This window comes from Buteo buteo, chromosome 3, assembly GCF_964188355.1.
Source record: "Buteo buteo chromosome 3, bButBut1.hap1.1, whole genome shotgun sequence".
NCBI classification, from domain to species: domain Eukaryota; kingdom Metazoa; phylum Chordata; class Aves; order Accipitriformes; family Accipitridae; genus Buteo; species Buteo buteo.
This window is the reverse complement of record NC_134173.1, coordinates 58,150,614-58,169,770: the sequence shown is the minus strand read 5'-3', so window position 1 is coordinate 58,169,770 and position 19,157 is coordinate 58,150,614. Positions and strand designations below refer to the sequence as shown.

The 19,157-nt window shown below is 38.3% G+C and overlaps 1 protein-coding gene across 9 annotated transcripts in view; it reads right to left on the bottom strand.

The window, feature by feature from the left end:
* The window catches only part of OXR1 (oxidation resistance 1), a 299,313-nt gene that overhangs the window by 40,229 nt on the left and 239,927 nt on the right, over positions 1-19,157 (bottom strand). For all 9 annotated transcript variants that reach the window (XM_075023813.1, XM_075023806.1, XM_075023807.1 and 6 more), the window contains 2 exons: positions 11,779-11,963; positions 7,560-8,353 (listed from right to left, as the gene is read on the bottom strand). In XM_075023813.1, coding sequence (XP_074879914.1) covers positions 7,560-8,353; positions 11,779-11,963 — 979 coding nt within the window. The remainder of the gene's footprint in view (positions 1-7,559; positions 8,354-11,778; positions 11,964-19,157) is intronic.

Sequence of the window (19,157 nt, the reverse complement as noted above, 5' to 3'; positions counted from 1 at the left end):
AGTATGATTACTTCAGGGTTTTAGTCTGATAGACAGGATATTAGATAGTGTTTACAGTGTTTCAATTTTTTAATTACCTAGTGGTTTTTAGTGACCTGCTGTTAACAGACCTGACATATTTAGTCTTTGGTGACCTTCAAGAGTTAAGCAATAGATCCAAACTTTTATCTTGGCTCTAAAACTTGCCTGTAGACAAAGCCAGTAGAAGCTTCACCAAATCTATTTAGATTGAGAAACATTAATTCATAGTCTACTGTTTTATTTGCATTCTGCTAAAACAACATGCAAGAATAAGAAACATACAATAATTCCAACTGGACTGAAGTCATTGGCACAAGTCTCCAAAAAGTAACTTGTGCTTTTTTTTTTACCTCTTTTTTTAAATTATTTTTTCTTTCCATTTTACCCCCACAACCTTCAGTGAGGCTGTAACACCATGTGCAGAAGGCTTCTAGCCAGCACCCCTCTGACTGTATGCAGACACTTTTTTGATTATATGTGTATATATTCTGTGACTATACAGATCATCCTGCATGAAAAACCTGCAGTGTCACTCAATGATACAATCTTTTAGGCAGCCAACAAAACTAAAGCATCTAATACAACTGAATTACAAATAATATTCAATTGTAAGAAAAGCAGCAATTTTGGCAAAGAACACTTGTACTTCCATTTTTTAAAAGTCACAAACAGCAACTATTAGCTGACAATTTTGCCAGAAGATTTCCTCTAATATTTAAGGCGTAAAAGCCAAATCTATCACAGAAAGATACATCTATTAATCAGCTTCAAATTTCAAAATTCAGTTACCTCCTTAACAGGAGGAAAAAAAAAAAGAAAAGAAAACAAAAACTATCATATCAGACTCTAAAGTGCAAGATGAATTTCTGTCAACTGAAGAATCTTCCTCTCTATTCAATACAATCTCAATTTTTAATTATTAACATAAACAATTTGACCTTCAAATGCACTTCACATATAATCTCTTAGTTTGTGACAGGTGTTATAGGTATGTTTTCTGTCTAGCCCACGAAATACTGCACAGTTAAAACAATCAGTTTATCTCCATTAGTAAGATCATAAAATATCAGAAAGTGACCTATTAATTTTTTAACAAGCAAAATCAAATACATGCAGAAACATCTTTAAGTTACTTAAAAAGACATACCTTTTTTTTTTTTAACATGAATTGAGTAACTTCAATAGATTTTCAAGATAACTTCTGGCTAATAATCCCAGGACCTGATCTTTGCAGAGGAGTAAAGGTACTCAAGAAATAAGCCTAGTTGTTCCCCATATTCATAGCACTAGTTTCTTACCATCTAGCTCTTACTTATCTTGAGATATGCTTTTTGTATGCTCAACCTGTGGGAGCAGCTCAGAACACCTGGCATTTGTTTTCAAGAGTGACCATTAGAATTCGTTGGGCTGTACGTTTGCCAAGCCCTGAAGAACTAGTTTCACAAGGTCAGGTTGGAGGACGGCCTTGTGTAGGCCTGGGAAGATGTGGCTGAAGACAGTCATGAGTATGTGTACAGAATGTTTTTATCTTTAGCTGTTCTGAGGACTGGCAAACATCCCAGCTGAGCCAGATACGTGCTCCTGTGTTAGTAGTATTGGCTGTATGCTGTTCGTCCTTTCTAGATCTTTGTTGAAACATATGTAAGTTGGATTCTTTTGTGAAATAAAGGGAATCTTGTACAGAGAGCTTGAGCGCTTAATTCACTCGCCGCAGATGGTGAGCCTGACGCGATCAAGAGAAGATGACGACGTGATCGAGAGAAGAAGCCGGCAAGATTAAGAGAAGAAAACGACATGATCAAGAGAAGAAGAGAAAAGGTGATTCCCCTTCACTGCGGAGACCACACAATCTAGTGGGGAGAGTTTTGAAGTGGCCATGACTCCGAGAAAATAGGTAACAGCAACCCCTGCGGAACGGGCGAGTTGCGAGATTGCGGTAGCATGGGGCAATTGGTTTCTCGGGAGCATAAGCTCTACTTAAACGTTTTGCAGCAGATTTTAGGGGCCCCTGGGTATAAAATAACAGAGGGACAAATAGCTTCGCTTTTAATATGGGTAAAGTATAATTGTAACTGGTTTCCCACAGAGGGAACTTTTGATAGCAAGGTTTGGGAAAGAGTCGGGGAGCATTTACAAATGCGAAAAACTTTGGCATTCGGTGTATCAGAAAATTTAATTGTGACATGGAAATTTATTTATACTGCGCTGGTGCATTTACAGCCGGCAGAGAAAATCATATCAATACAACCCGATACTGCTTTTGAGGAGAGAGTTTGTAAGCGGGCCGCTAATGAGCAGGATTCTGATTCCAATAATAATTCTTTTGCATCAGGCAGGGTGGACTCTGAAAGAGAGCCGGATTTATATCCCTCGTTACCTCCACCGCCGCCTGCACTAACACCGTTACCGCACTCACCCCGCTGGCAGGCGGGCTCGCTGACCCTCACCGCTACATACAGGTCCCCGCCACTGCCTGCCGCGACACCACTGTCCCCCACCCCAGTCGCCTGGTACTCCCTCTCCAGGGTTTGCAGAACTTAAAACAGAACCTGGCTTTGCTGTGCTGCCTGTAGCTCCTTCTCCTACTAATCGCTCTAACTCTATGCCTCTGTCTAATCCTGTGGCTCCTGCTTTACAGCGGTGCGGAGAAAAAACTGTAGTGCCTTCAGCTCCGCCTTTAACAGATTTTGATGCTAAATGTGATGATTCACTTAATGATTTGGGAAAAAATACAAATAGCTTGATGCGACGCTGTCGAGAAAAAGCTCTACAGCAAGGAGATACCATGTTTACTTTTCCCATAATCCACCACAGCATGTGGGTTTACCTTATGAAATGATAAAAGAATTACGGATATCAATTCGTGAAAATGGGTTACACAATTCATTTACAATGGGACTAGTGGAAACAATTGGAGGCGTTTATACTATGACTCCTTGGGACTGGAAATTGCTTATGAAAACAGTGTTGACTTCTGCTCGGTATTCTGTATGGCAATTAGAATACAATGATTTGTAAGCAGAACAAACTATGGACAATTTGTCATCAGGGATACTTACAGATCAAAATATGTTACAAGGAACAGGCCCTTACATTACACCTCAGGCACAAGCCGCTTTGCCAAAGCAAGTTTTCAATCAAGCTACTCGTATTGCAATTATGGCTTTATGATGCATACCTGAAACTGGGCAAGGTATCGCTTCATCTGCCTCTATACGACAGGGCTCTCAAGAACCATACGTATCTTTTATTGATTGCCTTCAAGCCGTGATAGTACGGCAGGTAGAAAATCCAGAAGCTACAAAAGTGTTATTTCAATTGGCTTATGAGAATGCAAATACAGACTGTCAGGCTGTATTGAAAACTGTTAGAGGAAGAGCTACTGACGTTGGGGAATATATTAAGATATGTCAAAACGTAGGGACAGACACTCATAGAGTTAACATGTTAGCTGCTGCACTGTCATGACAACTAAATGTTAATCAAGTTACTGTGACATGCTTTGAGTGTGGAAAATTGGGACATATGGCTAAGCAATGTCCTAAATGACAGAAATCCAAACATGATAAACCTCCAAATCAATTATGCCCTCACTGTAGTAAAGGATATCATGGGCGAATCAACACAATTCAAAATTTGACAAAGGCACAGGCTAAAGATAGAATTCGTTCTTGTCCAGATTATCAAAGAGTTACTTCTGATGCAGCGAGCATTGGAGTTAACACACACGGTTTACATTCTAATGCCATTTGGCAAAGTGATGTTACACATGTATCTGCCTTTGGCTCCTTGAAATTTGTGCATGTTTGTATTGATACCTTTTCCTCTTATATTTGTGCTACTGCTCATTCTGGAGAAAGGGCATGTGATGTTCAACGACATTGGTCATGCTGCTTTGCAGTTATGGGGGTTCCTCAAACCATTAAAACTGACAATGGTCCAGGGTATGTAGCTGAATCTACTCTATTTTTGCAACAGTGGCAGGTTTCCCATGTGACAGGGATTCCACATTCACCTACTGGACAAGAAATAATTGAGCGTGCGCATCATGCTTTAAAGTCTATGTTACATAAACAAAAAAGGGGGAATATGCCACCACAAAACCAGCTAGATAATGCTATGTATACTTTGAATTTTTTAAATAGCTCACCAGACTTAATGGCCAGCACAGCAATAGATTGGCATTTTAAAACTCCTGATTCTATTTCACACAGACCTAAAGTACTGTATAAAGATCCTTTTAGTGGACCTGGCTGGAGTGGACCTGTGGAACTAATTGCTTGGGGGCGAGGGTATGCTTGTGTTCTTCTTCCCACAGGAACCAAGTGGATTCCAGCTAAACACATGAAGCCATATCATGAGCTGGCAAAACCACTCGGACAACCCAATCCCGCAGATGAAGACTCTGAATTTGAAAGAGGAGAAACGAATGAGGAGGAAGCGGTGCATCAAGAACGAAAAAGCTATCACATAGGGACATTTGAAGAGAATGCAACAACAAGCTAGCGTGATGATGCAACATGTATCCTACTCCAAAGAATACCTTTTTTAGCATACCTGGCAATAGTGGCCAGCAACAGTATTGTATGAATTCTGATCCTTTTTTCTTTGCAGGGTCACTGTGGCTCAGGCGCAGCATTTTTATTGGGCCCACTGGAGGTGTTGCGCCTAAGCTACGGTGACTATATAAAAAAACATTCCTTGTATAAGTTTGAACCTCACACAGAATCACAAAGATTCGGTGATGTACTTCACATTCTTATGTTTTTGTAGCAGCTCAATTTGTAGATATCGCTTTACGTAACCATGCTTTTGAAACTAATCTGAATTAACCTTGGTATTTTAGCTGTTTTACTCATAAGAATATATCTGAACTAAGTCTTACAGTAATTATGCCAATGTGACGTTGTGCTGAATTGTGGATCCCTGTAAATATGACCAAATCATGGGAAGGGGAATCAGGATTAAGTCAATTATCAAGGCTTTTAAAGCAGACAATTGGTCACCCACAACGATTTATAGAATGGCTCATTGCCTTTATAATATCAGCTATCATTATTGCAGCTACTGCCACTGTTGCTACCACGGCGCTTGTGAAATCTGTTCAGATGCTCACACAGTAGCTAATGTATTAAAAAATGTTACGGCTGAAATGAATACCCAGGTACAAATTGATCAACAATACTAGAATGATTGGATGCTTCAGAAGCAGTGGTAATTTGGCTTGGACTGTATTGGGTTTGTGTGGCAAGGTTTTGGTAGCGGGGGGTTACAGGGGTGGCTTCTGCGGGGGCTGGTGGAGGTTCTCCCCCATGTCTGACAGAGCCAATGCTGGCTGGCTCTAAGACAGACCTGCCACCGGCCAAAGCCGAGCCAATCAGTGATAGTGGTAGTGCCTCTGTACAAAAAAACCAAACAAAAACCAAAAACCAAACCAAAACAAACCCCCAAACAAAGAAAAAAAACCAGCTGGAGAGGGGGAAGAGAAAAGTGGTAGCGGAACACACAGAAACAGCAGCTGGAGAGAGGAGTGAGAACATGTAAGAGAAACAGCCCTGCAGACCCCCAGGTCAGTGAAAAAGGAGGGGGAGGAGATGCTCCAGGCACCGGAGCAAAGATTCCCCTGCAGCCCCTGGTGAAGGCCATGGTGAGGCAGGCTGTCCCCTTGCAGTCCAGGGAGGTCCACGGTGGAGCAGATCTCCACCTGCAGCCCGGGGAGCACCCCACGCCAGAGCAGGTGGGTGCCCGCAGGAGGCTGTGACCCCATGGGAAGCCCACGCTGGAGCAGGATCCTGGCAGGACCTGCAGATCTGTGGAGAGAGGAGCCCACAGAGTGGGTTTTCTGGCAGGACCTATGACCCCGTCGGGGACCCACACTGGAGCAGTGTGCGCCTGAAGGACTGCACACTGTGGAAAGGACCCATGCTGGAGAAGTTCGTGGAGGACTGTCTCCCGTGGGAGAGATCCCACACTGGTGCAGGGGAAGAGTGTGAGGAGTGCTGCCCCTGAGGAGGATGAAGAGACAGAGATAATGTGTGATGAACTGACCGCAAACCTCATTTCCCGTTCCCCTGTCCAGCTGAGAAGAGAGGGATAGAATAGCTATGGTGGGCACCTGGTGTCCAGCCAGGATCAATCCATTACATAGAGACAAAGTGCATTACAAAATATTATGAAATTACATCGCAATTGGGAATTTCAAAAACAAGGGCTCTGTGTAACTCCTTTACAAAGGAATGAAAGTGTATGAGATTGGAATTAGGTGAAGGCACATTTGCAAGGTGCGTTTGCTACTAATATTGCAGGAGATATCTAAGATCTTGCACAGATATTACAAGATCAAATGGGAAATATACAAAATTAGCAGAATAAGGTGTTTTTTAAAGAATTGTCTAATAGTGTTAAATGGTTAAATCCAAAAACATGGTTTGAAGGTTTAAATCTGTGTATCTGAATTTGTATTGCTATTGGAGGGTTATTAATCATTTGTGTGTTTGCAGCAATCAGAATCATCTGAGGAGCAGTACGAGGATTGCATCAGTTCGAAGCTAGAGCCCTTGCTGCCTCCCTCGTGTATCTGATGTTCCTAAACAAAAAAGGGGGAGATGTGGGAGCAGCTTGGAACACCTGGCATTTGTTTTCAAGAGTGACCATTAGAATTCGTTGGGCTGTATGTTTGCCAAGCCCTGAAGAACTAGTTTCACAAGGTCAGGTTGGAGGATGGCCTCGTGTAGGCCTGGGAAGATGTGGCTGAAGACAGTCATGAGTATGTGTACGGAATGTTTTTATCTTTAACTGTTCTGAGGACTGGCAAACATCCCAGCTGAGCCAGATATGTGCTCCTGTGTTAGTAGTATTGGCTGTATGCTGTTAGTTCTTTCTAGATCTTTGTTGAAACATATATAAGTTGGATTCTTTTGTGAAATAAAGGGAATCTTGTACAGATAGCTTGAGCGCTTAATTCGGTCGCCGTACAACCTTGTTCTAGTCAGCATGGAAGTATGACAAGATGCAAGTGAAACAAAGTTCTGAAAGTATAAAAGAGCATTAAGCCTCCAGTGTTTGTTGTTCATGTTATAAACCTTAACCACAAGGTAGACATGCTATAAATAAGATGAAATTCATTCCCTGAAATTCATTCATACACATGTATACTGGGAGCACAATTTAAGTGACAGCTAGCTGACTGCTAAGGAACACTTAATTTTGAGCTCTACAGTGACCAATGCATCATGGATCTAATTTTACAGGTTCATTTAAAACTCCCCTGAAAAGATACTGTCTTTTAATATGATCATAAATACAATTTCAGTGAAGAAAAATGTCAGTAACAAAAGTATCTCTGTTTTCACCTTCCTGAGCAATATTTTCCCCACTGGTTTATATACAGTATAACTTAAGCATATCTTCAAGCCAATGAGAAATACAAGCAGTATATGGGGAGATGTGTTCTACAGAATGAAAACTAACGAAAATTCTGATAAGCTGGAGGGAGATACACTGTAAATCTGAACACTAACACATAAATACTGACTCACCTTCTAATTGCCCATCTCTTGCAGTCACAGTTTTCTGACTAATTTCTTTTTGTGAATCCTGTTGCATGTTTTCTCTTTGTTGTTTGGTTTGTTGCATAGTGTGGGTCTTCCAGAGGTTGCGGAGTTCCTCAACTTCTGTCTCTGAGTCTTGCGTTTGCCCTCTCGCTACTTTTCCTTTGCTAGTTGTCTCTTTCTTTTGAGAATCTGTGGTATCTTCACAACATGGACTTTCCTCTCCCATCTTACTCTCTCCTTCTCGTTCTTTTCCTAGTGAGGAATCTTGATCATTACCCACTTCTGCCTCTTTGTCATGCTCTTCACTACCATGTGATCCTTGCAAAGGCTGCTGGAGGATATCTGCAATATTTTCACTAGGTTCTTGTCCCCCCTTTATAGACATTTCAGAACCTTCCGAACCTAAGCTGTGGGTACCAAACTGTTTAACATTTACAACCATTTCAGCACTGGGTTTTAAGTCACTGGCAACTTCATTTGAGTCTGAAATGATTGTTAAACATTCAGCACTAGTCTGGTTTATTGTTTGGACAGATTCTGATGATGCTCCAGAAGATTTGTCTTGTCGAAGCTCGTCTGAGGAAACAAGTTCCTCACGTATTGGAGAGAGTTCTGATTCTGTGAAGACATCTTCTGAGAGACTCTCCTCTGTGCTCCTCGGGGCAGTACTAGCACTGTCATTGCCTGTATCCCGAATCCTGGAATCCGTTTCATCTGTATTGCTCTTTGCAGCTTTCTTGGAATGGCAAAGTTCCCTTACAGACAGCTGTTCTACATCTCTGTTGAGGAAATAAGAATGTTACTAAAGCAGGTGCATTTTCTGTCAAGCTCTTTTCTTTACTAAGTTTTGTTTAAAGCTGAAAAAATTTAAGGGTGCTCTTAAAAAAAAAAAAAAAAGAAAAGAAACAAATTAAAAAAACCTTAATCCAGAGCATCAGTAATAAGAAACAAGCATAAAATATGTTCTTGTTAACAGTAAGCTTATGGCAGACCTGTGGCCAGCATGACATAGATAGGACCTCCCAACTTCAGGGCATTACTTTTGCAAGTAGAAGCTCTCCTATGAAACTAACAAGATTGTTTGAGATGCTTAGAGTGTAAAAATAAAATAAAAAAACAGGGGAAAACCAACAAAAAGCTACACACAACCATAATCTCTAAAGGTAAAAATCCTCCAAAATCTTTTAAGCTTTATCTAACAAAGAGGCCAGTACAATTTTATATACCTATCCTACCCTATTATGAAGTTGACACCTAGCTCACTCTTAAGAAATGAATGGCAGAAATCATCTTGTCTAACCTTAACTATCTCAGCCAGTCAATGCAGAACAGGAACCACCAAGGTAGATATTACCATTCTGCCCATGGGAAATACTCAAGAGATTAGTGTCTTCACCAGTCAGGTACCTAACTTCAAGGATACCTCTGTTAAGCAAAATAAATCCAAAACTACTTGGTACAACTGAACAATTTAAAGAGCAGACATGAAATGCTCATAAATAGTGTAAGGAAAAAAAAAAGCAAGCATAAAAGAACTTACTTTCTGCAAAGCAAGTAATCTTATTCAAACCTGCCTTTCAAAATAAGGTAACCAGAAATTCTATGAGTTTTAGAAAAGGAGGACTACAAGGGGACTGTGAACATGCTCAACTATATCTACATGGCTCAAGCTTTTCCAGTGTTACCAAAAAAAACTGAGTAGTATACAACCTTCATAAAAATCTCATGTTTAAACATACTTTTTAGTAGAGTTCTCAGTGCCAACTCCCTTGCTACCACAAGCACATCTTCCATTATCTAGTACCAAATGCTTTTAAGAAGCTCATACCTTAATCTCCCATCTTGAAGAAGGATAAATCCACTCCACATTTCTACAAAGTTTTTTAATCAGTTAGGTCATTACTGACATTACTAAAATTCAGGATGTTTGCAAAGCATATACACTCTCTTCTCCGAGCGTTAACATGAAGCTGGTATTAAGCTTGTGCTTATGTAGTAATTTTGCTTACAAAGCACATGGATTAGAGTTTAGGATTTATCACCTATTAGACTGGACCATTTCCTTAATTTTTCAGGATTATGCTGGTAATAGGTGCTTTTGGACAAGCACAACCTAAAGTTCATGAAATGTGTAAAAAAATCTGTATGTTTTCAGATATATTTTTTTCCAGTTTCAGCACAGATTGTGGCTTATATATAAAAACCATACAACATGAAATTGCAGTTTTAAGAAGAAAAGAATCCATCCGTTTTGTGATCAGTTTCTATTATACCAATAATCTTATTTTCAGTATTCAGATTGTTTTTCCAAGTTTAAACAGGTTTGACAGTTGGCAAAATTGGGAGAGAAAGAGGGTTAATTATAACAATGGAATATTTAGAAAAAAAACAAATAGTGGAAAAACATGATTTAAGTCTCAAATACCTTGAGACACACAGGTCTTGTCAGATCTAGCTGTAGCTATTGGGAGTTCTGGTTACAGACTTAAGAAATTTGAATTTTATTTTCCCCAAAATTTACAAACATGCCTCAAATTTTGATAAGGTTAAGGCACAAGAGTGCTGGGACTGAAGAAAATGCTAGAAGTTGGTGTTCCATGTAATAGTTTATAAAGTTGACAAGAAAGATAAATCAAATTGGACATTCATGGCTCAACGCATAGTGTGACCTTTTATTACTAGACATGTTTTCATTCCATATTCATTTATATTATAAAAAAAAACCAGAAAATGCATGTGCTACAAGAGCACAAAAATCAACAGGGCATGAAAGGTACATTTGTAAGTCAACAGTAAGTCATTAAGAAACTAAATATGCTAGGAAAAAGACTTTTTTTGCAACTGCAATGGTATGATTCAAAAAGGCAGATTAAAAGAAGTCATCCAATTTTCATAATCTCATTATTTGCACTATACATCAATTGAAGTAAGAACTACAAGCAACTTTTTAAAACTCAATCTGGAAAATAGACTTCCAGAAAGCAATCATGCTGAAGGCATCATCATTCTACATCAAAAGCCCCAAAAGTACTACTACAGTAATACGTATATTAGTTGCTCTTTCAAGGAAATGCATGACTTCAGGCAGCAAACAAGACCATGCCAAGATATCAGTTTACTATCAGGTCTCTGCTGAAACTGAGCTTAAAAATAGCACGAGACAAGTTATTTCTTCTGGTTGTCCAGATATTTAAGATTATCAAGAAAGATGTGCTTAGCATATTACCTGTAAGAACTGTAAAAGTACATTTTTCAGAGTTACTGAGTATCTCTACACTTTATTTAAAATGGTTGCATTTTAAGAGTTACACATCATGCAAGCAGCTTTACTCTCTCATACGTATAGACAATTCTACCTTGGTTAAAGGAGTCCACTTCCCTGCAGTTAGATGGTCAAGGTAGTCTGCAAATGTTTGTGCTTTATGGGCTGTGATAGGTAAAGATGGCTTTTTTTAAAAAAAAATCCTTTTTAGCTTTGATGTTAGAATTTATCCTATTTCTGAGGACAGTATAAAAATTAGGCAACAGACAGAACAGAACAAGGATTTTTCATAATGCTGTTAAAGTCAGTTTTAAATGCCTACCACGCTAAACACCAGTAATTAAACCTGACTGATCCAAACTCATTCTGTTCACCCCCAACAAGGCTAGACCCAAAGGCAAACATGCAGTTCCTGCCCTGGCCAAAAAGGGAAAAGATATACTCCTAATACCATAAAAATATATACAAGTCTCAGAAAATTAGTCTTACAACCATTTATCAGAGCAACAAGAGTTTGAGAAGCAAGTGGAAAACGGTAAACAGTAAAGACTTGCACCTAAAGCTGTTTCAGTTGGACTCTGCTATTCTGTACATCAGTTTTTAAATTGCTGAAGAATCAAACACATCTGTTATTGTTTTCATAGCAGGGAAGGGGAAGAGGAAGTGGTGTGGTACCTCTTGCTATACATTGATTTTTAAAAGAGACTATTGGAGGAAATTAGAATCCATGTATATAGAAAAGGATTTATTCTATATAGTATATAGAATGTGAAAGCTTAAGGCAATCTAAGTTTTCTCAGTGGTCTTTCTAAGCCAATCTTTGATGATGTTCTTAAAAAGGAAAACAACAGAAGAAAATGTGGTTTTGGTAGTTTTGTATGGTCAGCAATATGGCTACAGTTCGTATTTACTTAAAGCTTTATAAATACTATCCTATCTTACATGGTTAACAAATCCTTAATTTTGCTGTCCGCAATTTCCTTATACAGAGCAGCTGACGTCACTTCTTCCATTGGACACATGATGCCATACTCTTCACAGCCGTTCTCTTGGACCAGAGGATCCATTTTATGAGGATCAAACATTATATTATTTGGCGTCACTAGCAGCACACCATTGACTGTACCCTAAAACGAGAGGGAAAAGAAGTGGTAAATTTTTTCCTTCATATTTCAGCTTACTCTCAATTTTTTTTGTAAGAAAACCCTTTTTTTTCCAATTTGTTTTTAAAGCATCTTTATATTTAAGCAACTTTATACAGTTTCTTATGTTTTGCAATCACCTAGAAACATAACTATTTTTCTGGGGAAGCAAATTAATGCCACCTACTTTCCCAAAATAAAACAATATTGTTCCTTACAGATACTTAATAGCTGGGTTGAGTGGAGAAAAAAAAAAGCCACCCCAACCACAAAAAACCAAACCAAAACAACCTCCTCAAACCCTAAAGGATATGCTAGGTGGCTCCTCTGAGGTAAAGATACATCCTTCCTAGATAACCACAGAGCTTATTGTTAGTTTTGCAATAAACTTCAAGCACTGTCTAAAACCTGACTCTTAACTCTTCTCACTTTCTACTATTTAATTAAAGAACAAAAAAAAGAACGATCTTCCAAAACCATCATTTATCTTCATTTTCTTTACAGAAAAGCAACAGCAGTATCTGATACAAGTCATTCCTGTTGACTGATAGGACAAATACATTTATAGAATGAAACTAGATTAAAAATATTAAAGATTTTTAAAGATGCAGCTGCAACAAGATGCAGCTCTGAATGGATTTAATCACAATGATACTGCTGCAGTACATGAACACAATTAGATTTTAAACTTCTAGTATGAAAAAGTTTAAAGCAAGCTGATATACTATGAGCTGTAGGGTTCTTACACAATACAGATACCAAGCTAATTTACAATAGATTGATTTTTTTTTTTTTTTTTAAAGCATTAGAAACTCACACAAACATCAACACCAGTTGCCTGCTAAGGAAATTCATTAAACTGTTAGAACGGTAGAGTTTGAGCTAAAACTATGAACTAGAGGAAATCTAGCTTTAAGCAGGATGAAAGTGATTCTTCAGTTACAGATCTTGAATCCTAAGGACTCTACAAATTTAGAAAGACATTCAAAACTTTTGTGCAAGATCACAAAAGAATTGCTTCATGTGCTGCTGAAGCTTATCAGGAATTGAATAAATATTCAGCTCACTGATAAAATGTTCACAGTGATTACAAACATTGTGTATTGGGGGGATTGTTTGTTTTCAGTTTTGTTTTAAGACGACATATCAGCACAGCATGAAATACAACTACAGTCCTCCCCAATTCCAGAAATTTGTTCCCAGCACTGTGATGGTTGATGACCTTCACAGTAGAAAAAGATGCCATATAATGAGCAGAAAATTGCAAGTTATAAAAAACAAACCAAAAATAGTATTAAAGTCTACAGCAATGACCAATGGTATCACTATTATGGAAAAATGAAAACAGTCTCAAAAGCAGCTCAAGCATCTATACTTATTCCCCTGAGGCGTTATGTGCCTAGTCAGGTTTTATATGTGCATTTTAGAGTACAAACATACACTAAAGACTTTAAAGTTAGCAGAAGATATTTACATAATTCCAAGGTGTTTAAGACACTGAAACAAAACTGTCACTGGCATTTCTTTCCCAGCACTGTATTGCGGAAATAGACTTTCAAGGTGCAAAAAGGAACTCCAAGAGGATGACTGTTGACAGAAGTCTATTTGGTTATATCCACTGTAGTCTAGAAAATAAATTTAACATGACTGCAAAAGTCCCTGAGTCTACTCAGAAGAACAATTGCTTCTCTTTAAACAAATACTACTTCCATAAATTCAGTGCACAATGCAAAAAAGCAGCATAATTTCTAAATCTGAGCGCTTTCATTAATGACCACACACGAAAATGGAATTTTATTAATATTCTCCAGATTTGACCCAAAACTCAAGGCCATAGCCTTGATGGCAGTTGGACTAGGTGGTCATTGTAGGTCCCTTCCAACTGAAATATTCTGTTCTACTCTTTCACTGCCCACATGTTGCATGTGCATCTTCAGAACAGTCAGGCTGGAGAGGAAGAAAAAAAAAGTAAGGTTGTATGACTGCTCTAGCTGAAGGATTTAAGTGTTCAACACCAACTTGTACAATTATGTATTACTCAGTAGAAGCAATCAGTAATCAAGTTCATTGGAGAACTCTTCATTTCCAGACTAAGATTTTGCCTTCACTTGTTCACTATTTCATTAACCTTCCTTGATAAATTAAGTACACAGAAAGTGCTAAAGCTTTTGAGGCAATAAAAGGAGATGACATTTTTCTATCAAGGGGTGAGCTGTTACAACTGACATATCACTCATGTCAACAAGGTCCATGGTTTTATTGAACAAACAAAATCCAATGCTTTACCTGTGCTCTTGAAAGCAAGCTAAAAGACTGCTTCAGCTGGCAGTCCAGGTCAAAAAGTGGTTAAAGAGTATTTTACTGCAAAATAAGTTAAAAGTTTCTTAAGTCAATTTTACATTGCTTGTCTGAACACTAGAGAGTCACAACATTAGAATAACATGCATGAAGAACCAGCTGCACATCTTCTCATTTCAGTTATCTTGCTTCAGCCTCAACTTTAGCAGTTCAGAAAATACCAACTTACCCCTCCCAACTCCCCCACACCAAGCTTGTTAATATTTTAAAGAAACATCATCCTATGCAGGACAGAATTCTGTTTCCAGGGCAAATTTGAGTGCATTTAAAGCAATTGTATAGTACCTTGTGGTGTTTAGACTCAGACACTGAGGAACAGTAGATATAATCTTTCTGCAGGCAAACATTTAGCCGAAGAAGTGTGCAAGACTACTGACTACATAAGGAAAACAAGTTTAAGAGACCTTCTATTGCAAATGGAAGCTTCCTAGAACAGTCTGACAATGACCTGCCTGATGGCAGAAAAACCAAACTTGTATATCAGGCAGTTGTCCCCAACACATATGGAAGATTCTAAAGCCTACCTCTGTAGCCTCAAGCAAAGACACAGCTAGAAACCTAGCTGCTGCTTATCTTGGTCTTAGAGGAAACCCTCACACCAGTAAGGAAATACTCAGCCTAAAAATTAATCTCAAAGTGTAATTCCATTTAAAATTTATTACACTGATAGAGAAATAGAGAATTAAACCTTTGGAACTAACAGGCTTTTATGTGTACTTGACTAAGCAGCTGATCAAACACTTCACTTGACTATAAGCAACTGAAAGATTATACAGGTGTCTTGAAAACACAGCTTTATAGTGCCTCAACAAGAGATGACCTATTTCATTGTTATCTACTTAAAGGTGACAGGAGGCAGACCAATAGGTTTCTGGCTCACAAGTTATTTGATATGGTCCACAGTTACTACCTGAACACTTCAGGGTACTTCTAGAGAAGAACTGCTGCCCCAAATTTACAGGCTAGAAATGAGATTCTTAATAATACCCTAAACATCATTAGTATTTCTGTCTTTTTTTTTTTTTATTATTATTATTACCAACAATCACTGAATGTTAACCTAAGTAGCTTGGTAAAGCTCAGGTAAGAGCCAGATAAAGAAACATTTTGTTTGGTCCCAAGTTTAAATTATTCTTTTTCAGACATGCCAGTGTTTCTGCCACCTTCTCTAACAATTTCTGTGACTCTCTTTAAGACAAATGGCTTCTGTCTTCACTACCTTCTAACTTGTTTGCAGGAGTAAAGCTTCCTTAAAACCTGTCGAACATGTATTACTCAACAGATGGAGTTTCTGGCATGGACAGAAACCAAGTGCTATTGATTCTGTGAGGAAAAAAAAAAGGATAACATCAGCACAAGACATGTAAGTGGGAGCATACATGCATCTAGCCAACCGCTGGTCAAGAACTGCTTATGGCATTATGCTAGTCTTCCCTGAAAGATGGAAGCAGCTCCAGCCTTTAAGAATTAACACCACAGTTCTGCATAAGTAAAGACAAAAATAACATATCCTCTTTAAAGAAGAGTACCTGAAACTTAATTCCCTTATTGGTTTACCATTATGGATCAGACAGACTTCTATGTTAGCATTCCTACAACACATATACTTCAGAACTATTGTCTTAGAGTAAGCTAATGATGAACTCTTGAGCATTTTAGTACCATGCACTCATTTAAGGCTCTGAACAAAACTTTTTAGTTACTCATACACATTTATGCACTATGGCAGCAGATGTCATAGTTGTTCCAACAAAATAAGCAGAAATGGGTAACAACACTGGTGCCAGGAAAAAAACCCTACAGCATACTTTAGTGGCTTATTTTTGATAACCTAACCTCCCCTGCTATTCCCCTGCTATCTTACAAGTACTGAAGACGACTGAGAGCCTAGTCTACTCCCCATATAATCTTCTTGGTTACTTGCTTTTGTAGCAGGGAGAAAGTTCCAAAGCTCCCTCTATGGCCTAGCTGAGCTGCTGAAGATATCTTCAGTGTGAATATATTCTTCAGAGTAAAAAATAGCATGGGGGGCTTGCTTACTAAGTAAAGCCCTTCCTATGCCATCACTTACCCATATCAACACAAGGAGATGAACCCAGCTTCTCCTTTGTGGTCATGCTCTGTTATGCTGTGTCTTCAGCACAGATCCCTTCAATGATAATCAAATATTTGTTGAACATTTTAGAACTGCGCTTTGACTTTATTTTATATGAATTCAGTTTTCAAAGTGTTTTCAGAAAAATTATTTGTACCAATAATGCAGCTAAAGAGAGACAGATCAGCAAATCAGTGCACAAGCATAAGCAAAAAGATTGTAGTGTGCATGCCATTGCCCAAACTCCTACATGACTCCAGTATACTGCTAGTATTTGCTCTCAGGTCCTAAATTTCTAGTCGGGGCGGGGGGGCGGAATTTAAAATAAAAAAGTCTATAAGCAGCTCAATTGTTGATAGAAGACTGTGGGAAACAGTTTTTTTAGGACATCTTCCACCAAATAACCTGTGACTTGTTTCTCTTGGACTATACTTCTAACGAGTTGTTGAGGAAAAAAGTATCAAAAACACTGTCAATGAAACTGAAGTAAAAATTAGACTCTGCATATAACTACTACATAGTTTAACATGATATCATTACAGGAAGGTCTGGTTCTTGAACAAAACTCCCCAAAATACCACTTCTAGAAGTCAAGTTTCCTGTATGCAAGACAGATTCTAAAGACGTGAAGTGAACTTCTATTCAGGTGAAGTTCAGATTTAACAGCCTCAAGGAGAAATGCCAAGCCACTTTATTACTGAAAACTGTATAGACACACTAGGCTATTAAAAACAGATCCCTTCAGTCTTAAAGCTGGTCCACAAAATATTAATCCAGATAAACAAAAACATGCATATTGAAAGTAGATTAAACTGCACCTGCATGCAGATATTCAATTCTGAATCAGTTTTAACTTCTTCCCATTACAGTTCCTTAAACCTCAGGAAGTAGGAGGTCTAAAATCCTATACATTATCTGAGACAGAAATTCAAACAATCATTATAAAGGGAGGATTAGAGCCAAACTTTATGACATTGGTGAGCCCAAACATTAAGATTAGGCAGTTCAGTAAAACACATATTTAAGGAAGTTTGAGAGGACTTCTGACAAGCAGTTCTCAAACAGAAGTTACCTCTACATAATTCCATTACATTCTTGAACACATAAGGTAGAACAAAAACTGTAATTCACATGAAGATAACAATTTACTTTTATTCTTTGTTTCTTGTAGAAGTTTTGAACCTTGTCAGTGTCCTGTTTTTCATCTCATGAACAATGTGTTTGTCCTTTTTGTGTCCATATTTCAAGGCTGGTGTTTTGGGTTTTTGTTTGTTTAGTTTTTTTAAGCCTTAGTATTAGTAATTTTCCTTTACCTACTACTTTTCAAAACAAGTCAAGTAAACAAGCAAGCATAGGAAAAGAACAAAGAACTTCAAAGCTCCTCTATTAGTTTCAGTTTCAATCAAGCAGACTGTTTAAGATACCTTTTTCTGCCTTCCATGAACAGTGCAAAGAATGAAAAAAGAGCAGCACACTTTTGTAGAAAAGAAGTGCACAGTGTGGCTGCAAGAAAGGGGCATGCCTACATACACAATTAACAGTGAGTTAAGGTGTGACTGCAGCACATTGGTTACACTGATTTATTGTCTGACCAGGACGTGGCATGTTCACACCACCCTGTTACTGTGCCCAACACCCTGCCTTTAACAGTAGCCATAACGAGACAACAGACAGCAAATACTAGAGCAATTGTTTCCACGTTCCAGCCACCACATGTCAAGAGAATTCCTGTGCGCTTGTCCAGGAAGTCACAGGTGTGACAAAAACCACATACAGAATAAGAAGTCTTGAAAAGTGAGAAATTAGACAGTCTTAACTTAACGCAAGTCCTTTTGCATATGTGAAATTAAACACATTGAAAAAGAAGCTTTCACTAGATTTTAGCTTATGACCATCAGTCATAGGGATGACTGAGACTTCACACCTGAAGCCCTATAAAACAGTTAATGAGCTTCAAAATAACTTCCAGAGTGGCAAACAGGAGATGCATCTTTTAAGCATTCTCCAGAAAACATGTAAAGATCTATCATCCTGCATCATCAGGAAATGTATCAAGGAGAGGATAAGACAACATGTCAGAGGACATTCCTACCACATGTGACACAAAGGCTAAATTGTATGTAGAACTTAAGAAATCCGGCACTCAAATCTGAGCAAGTTAGCATTCATTTCTCTCCCCATTCACCCCCCCACGTATAGACTGATACCATGGTGGATTATACAACTCTATAGAAACAGAATTCTCCTTGAAGCTCTTAGAAAATAGGTTGTAAAGATGCAAGTCAAAGACAGATGCTGTGAACACTCCCCATTATATTCTGATGAGGAATTACAGCACATAAATAATACGCTGTAAATTTTAACCTTAGATTATGTTTTTCCAGTACAGCCAATTTCTAACAGAGGCTCACAGTTCTCAATTCTTTTGCATCAGAGCACTCAAAACTGAGACGTAATGACTTGTCTAAGATCAACCTAAAAAAAGTCGGCAGGGACAGAATGCAAAGAGTGAAGCAAATTAACTGCAAAGTAGAACAAAGTAACAAAGCTTTTCCAGTACCTGCCTTACCAACTTTTAACACATAGCTTTTGCCAATATACACGTTACTGTCAAAAAGCTGTATGTCTAGACTTGAACAGATCTGCAAACCTTTCCATCAGCTAGAAAAAAAGAAAAAAAAAAGCAGTTCTAAGAGATTCTCATTAATTTGTTTATCATTAGTGTA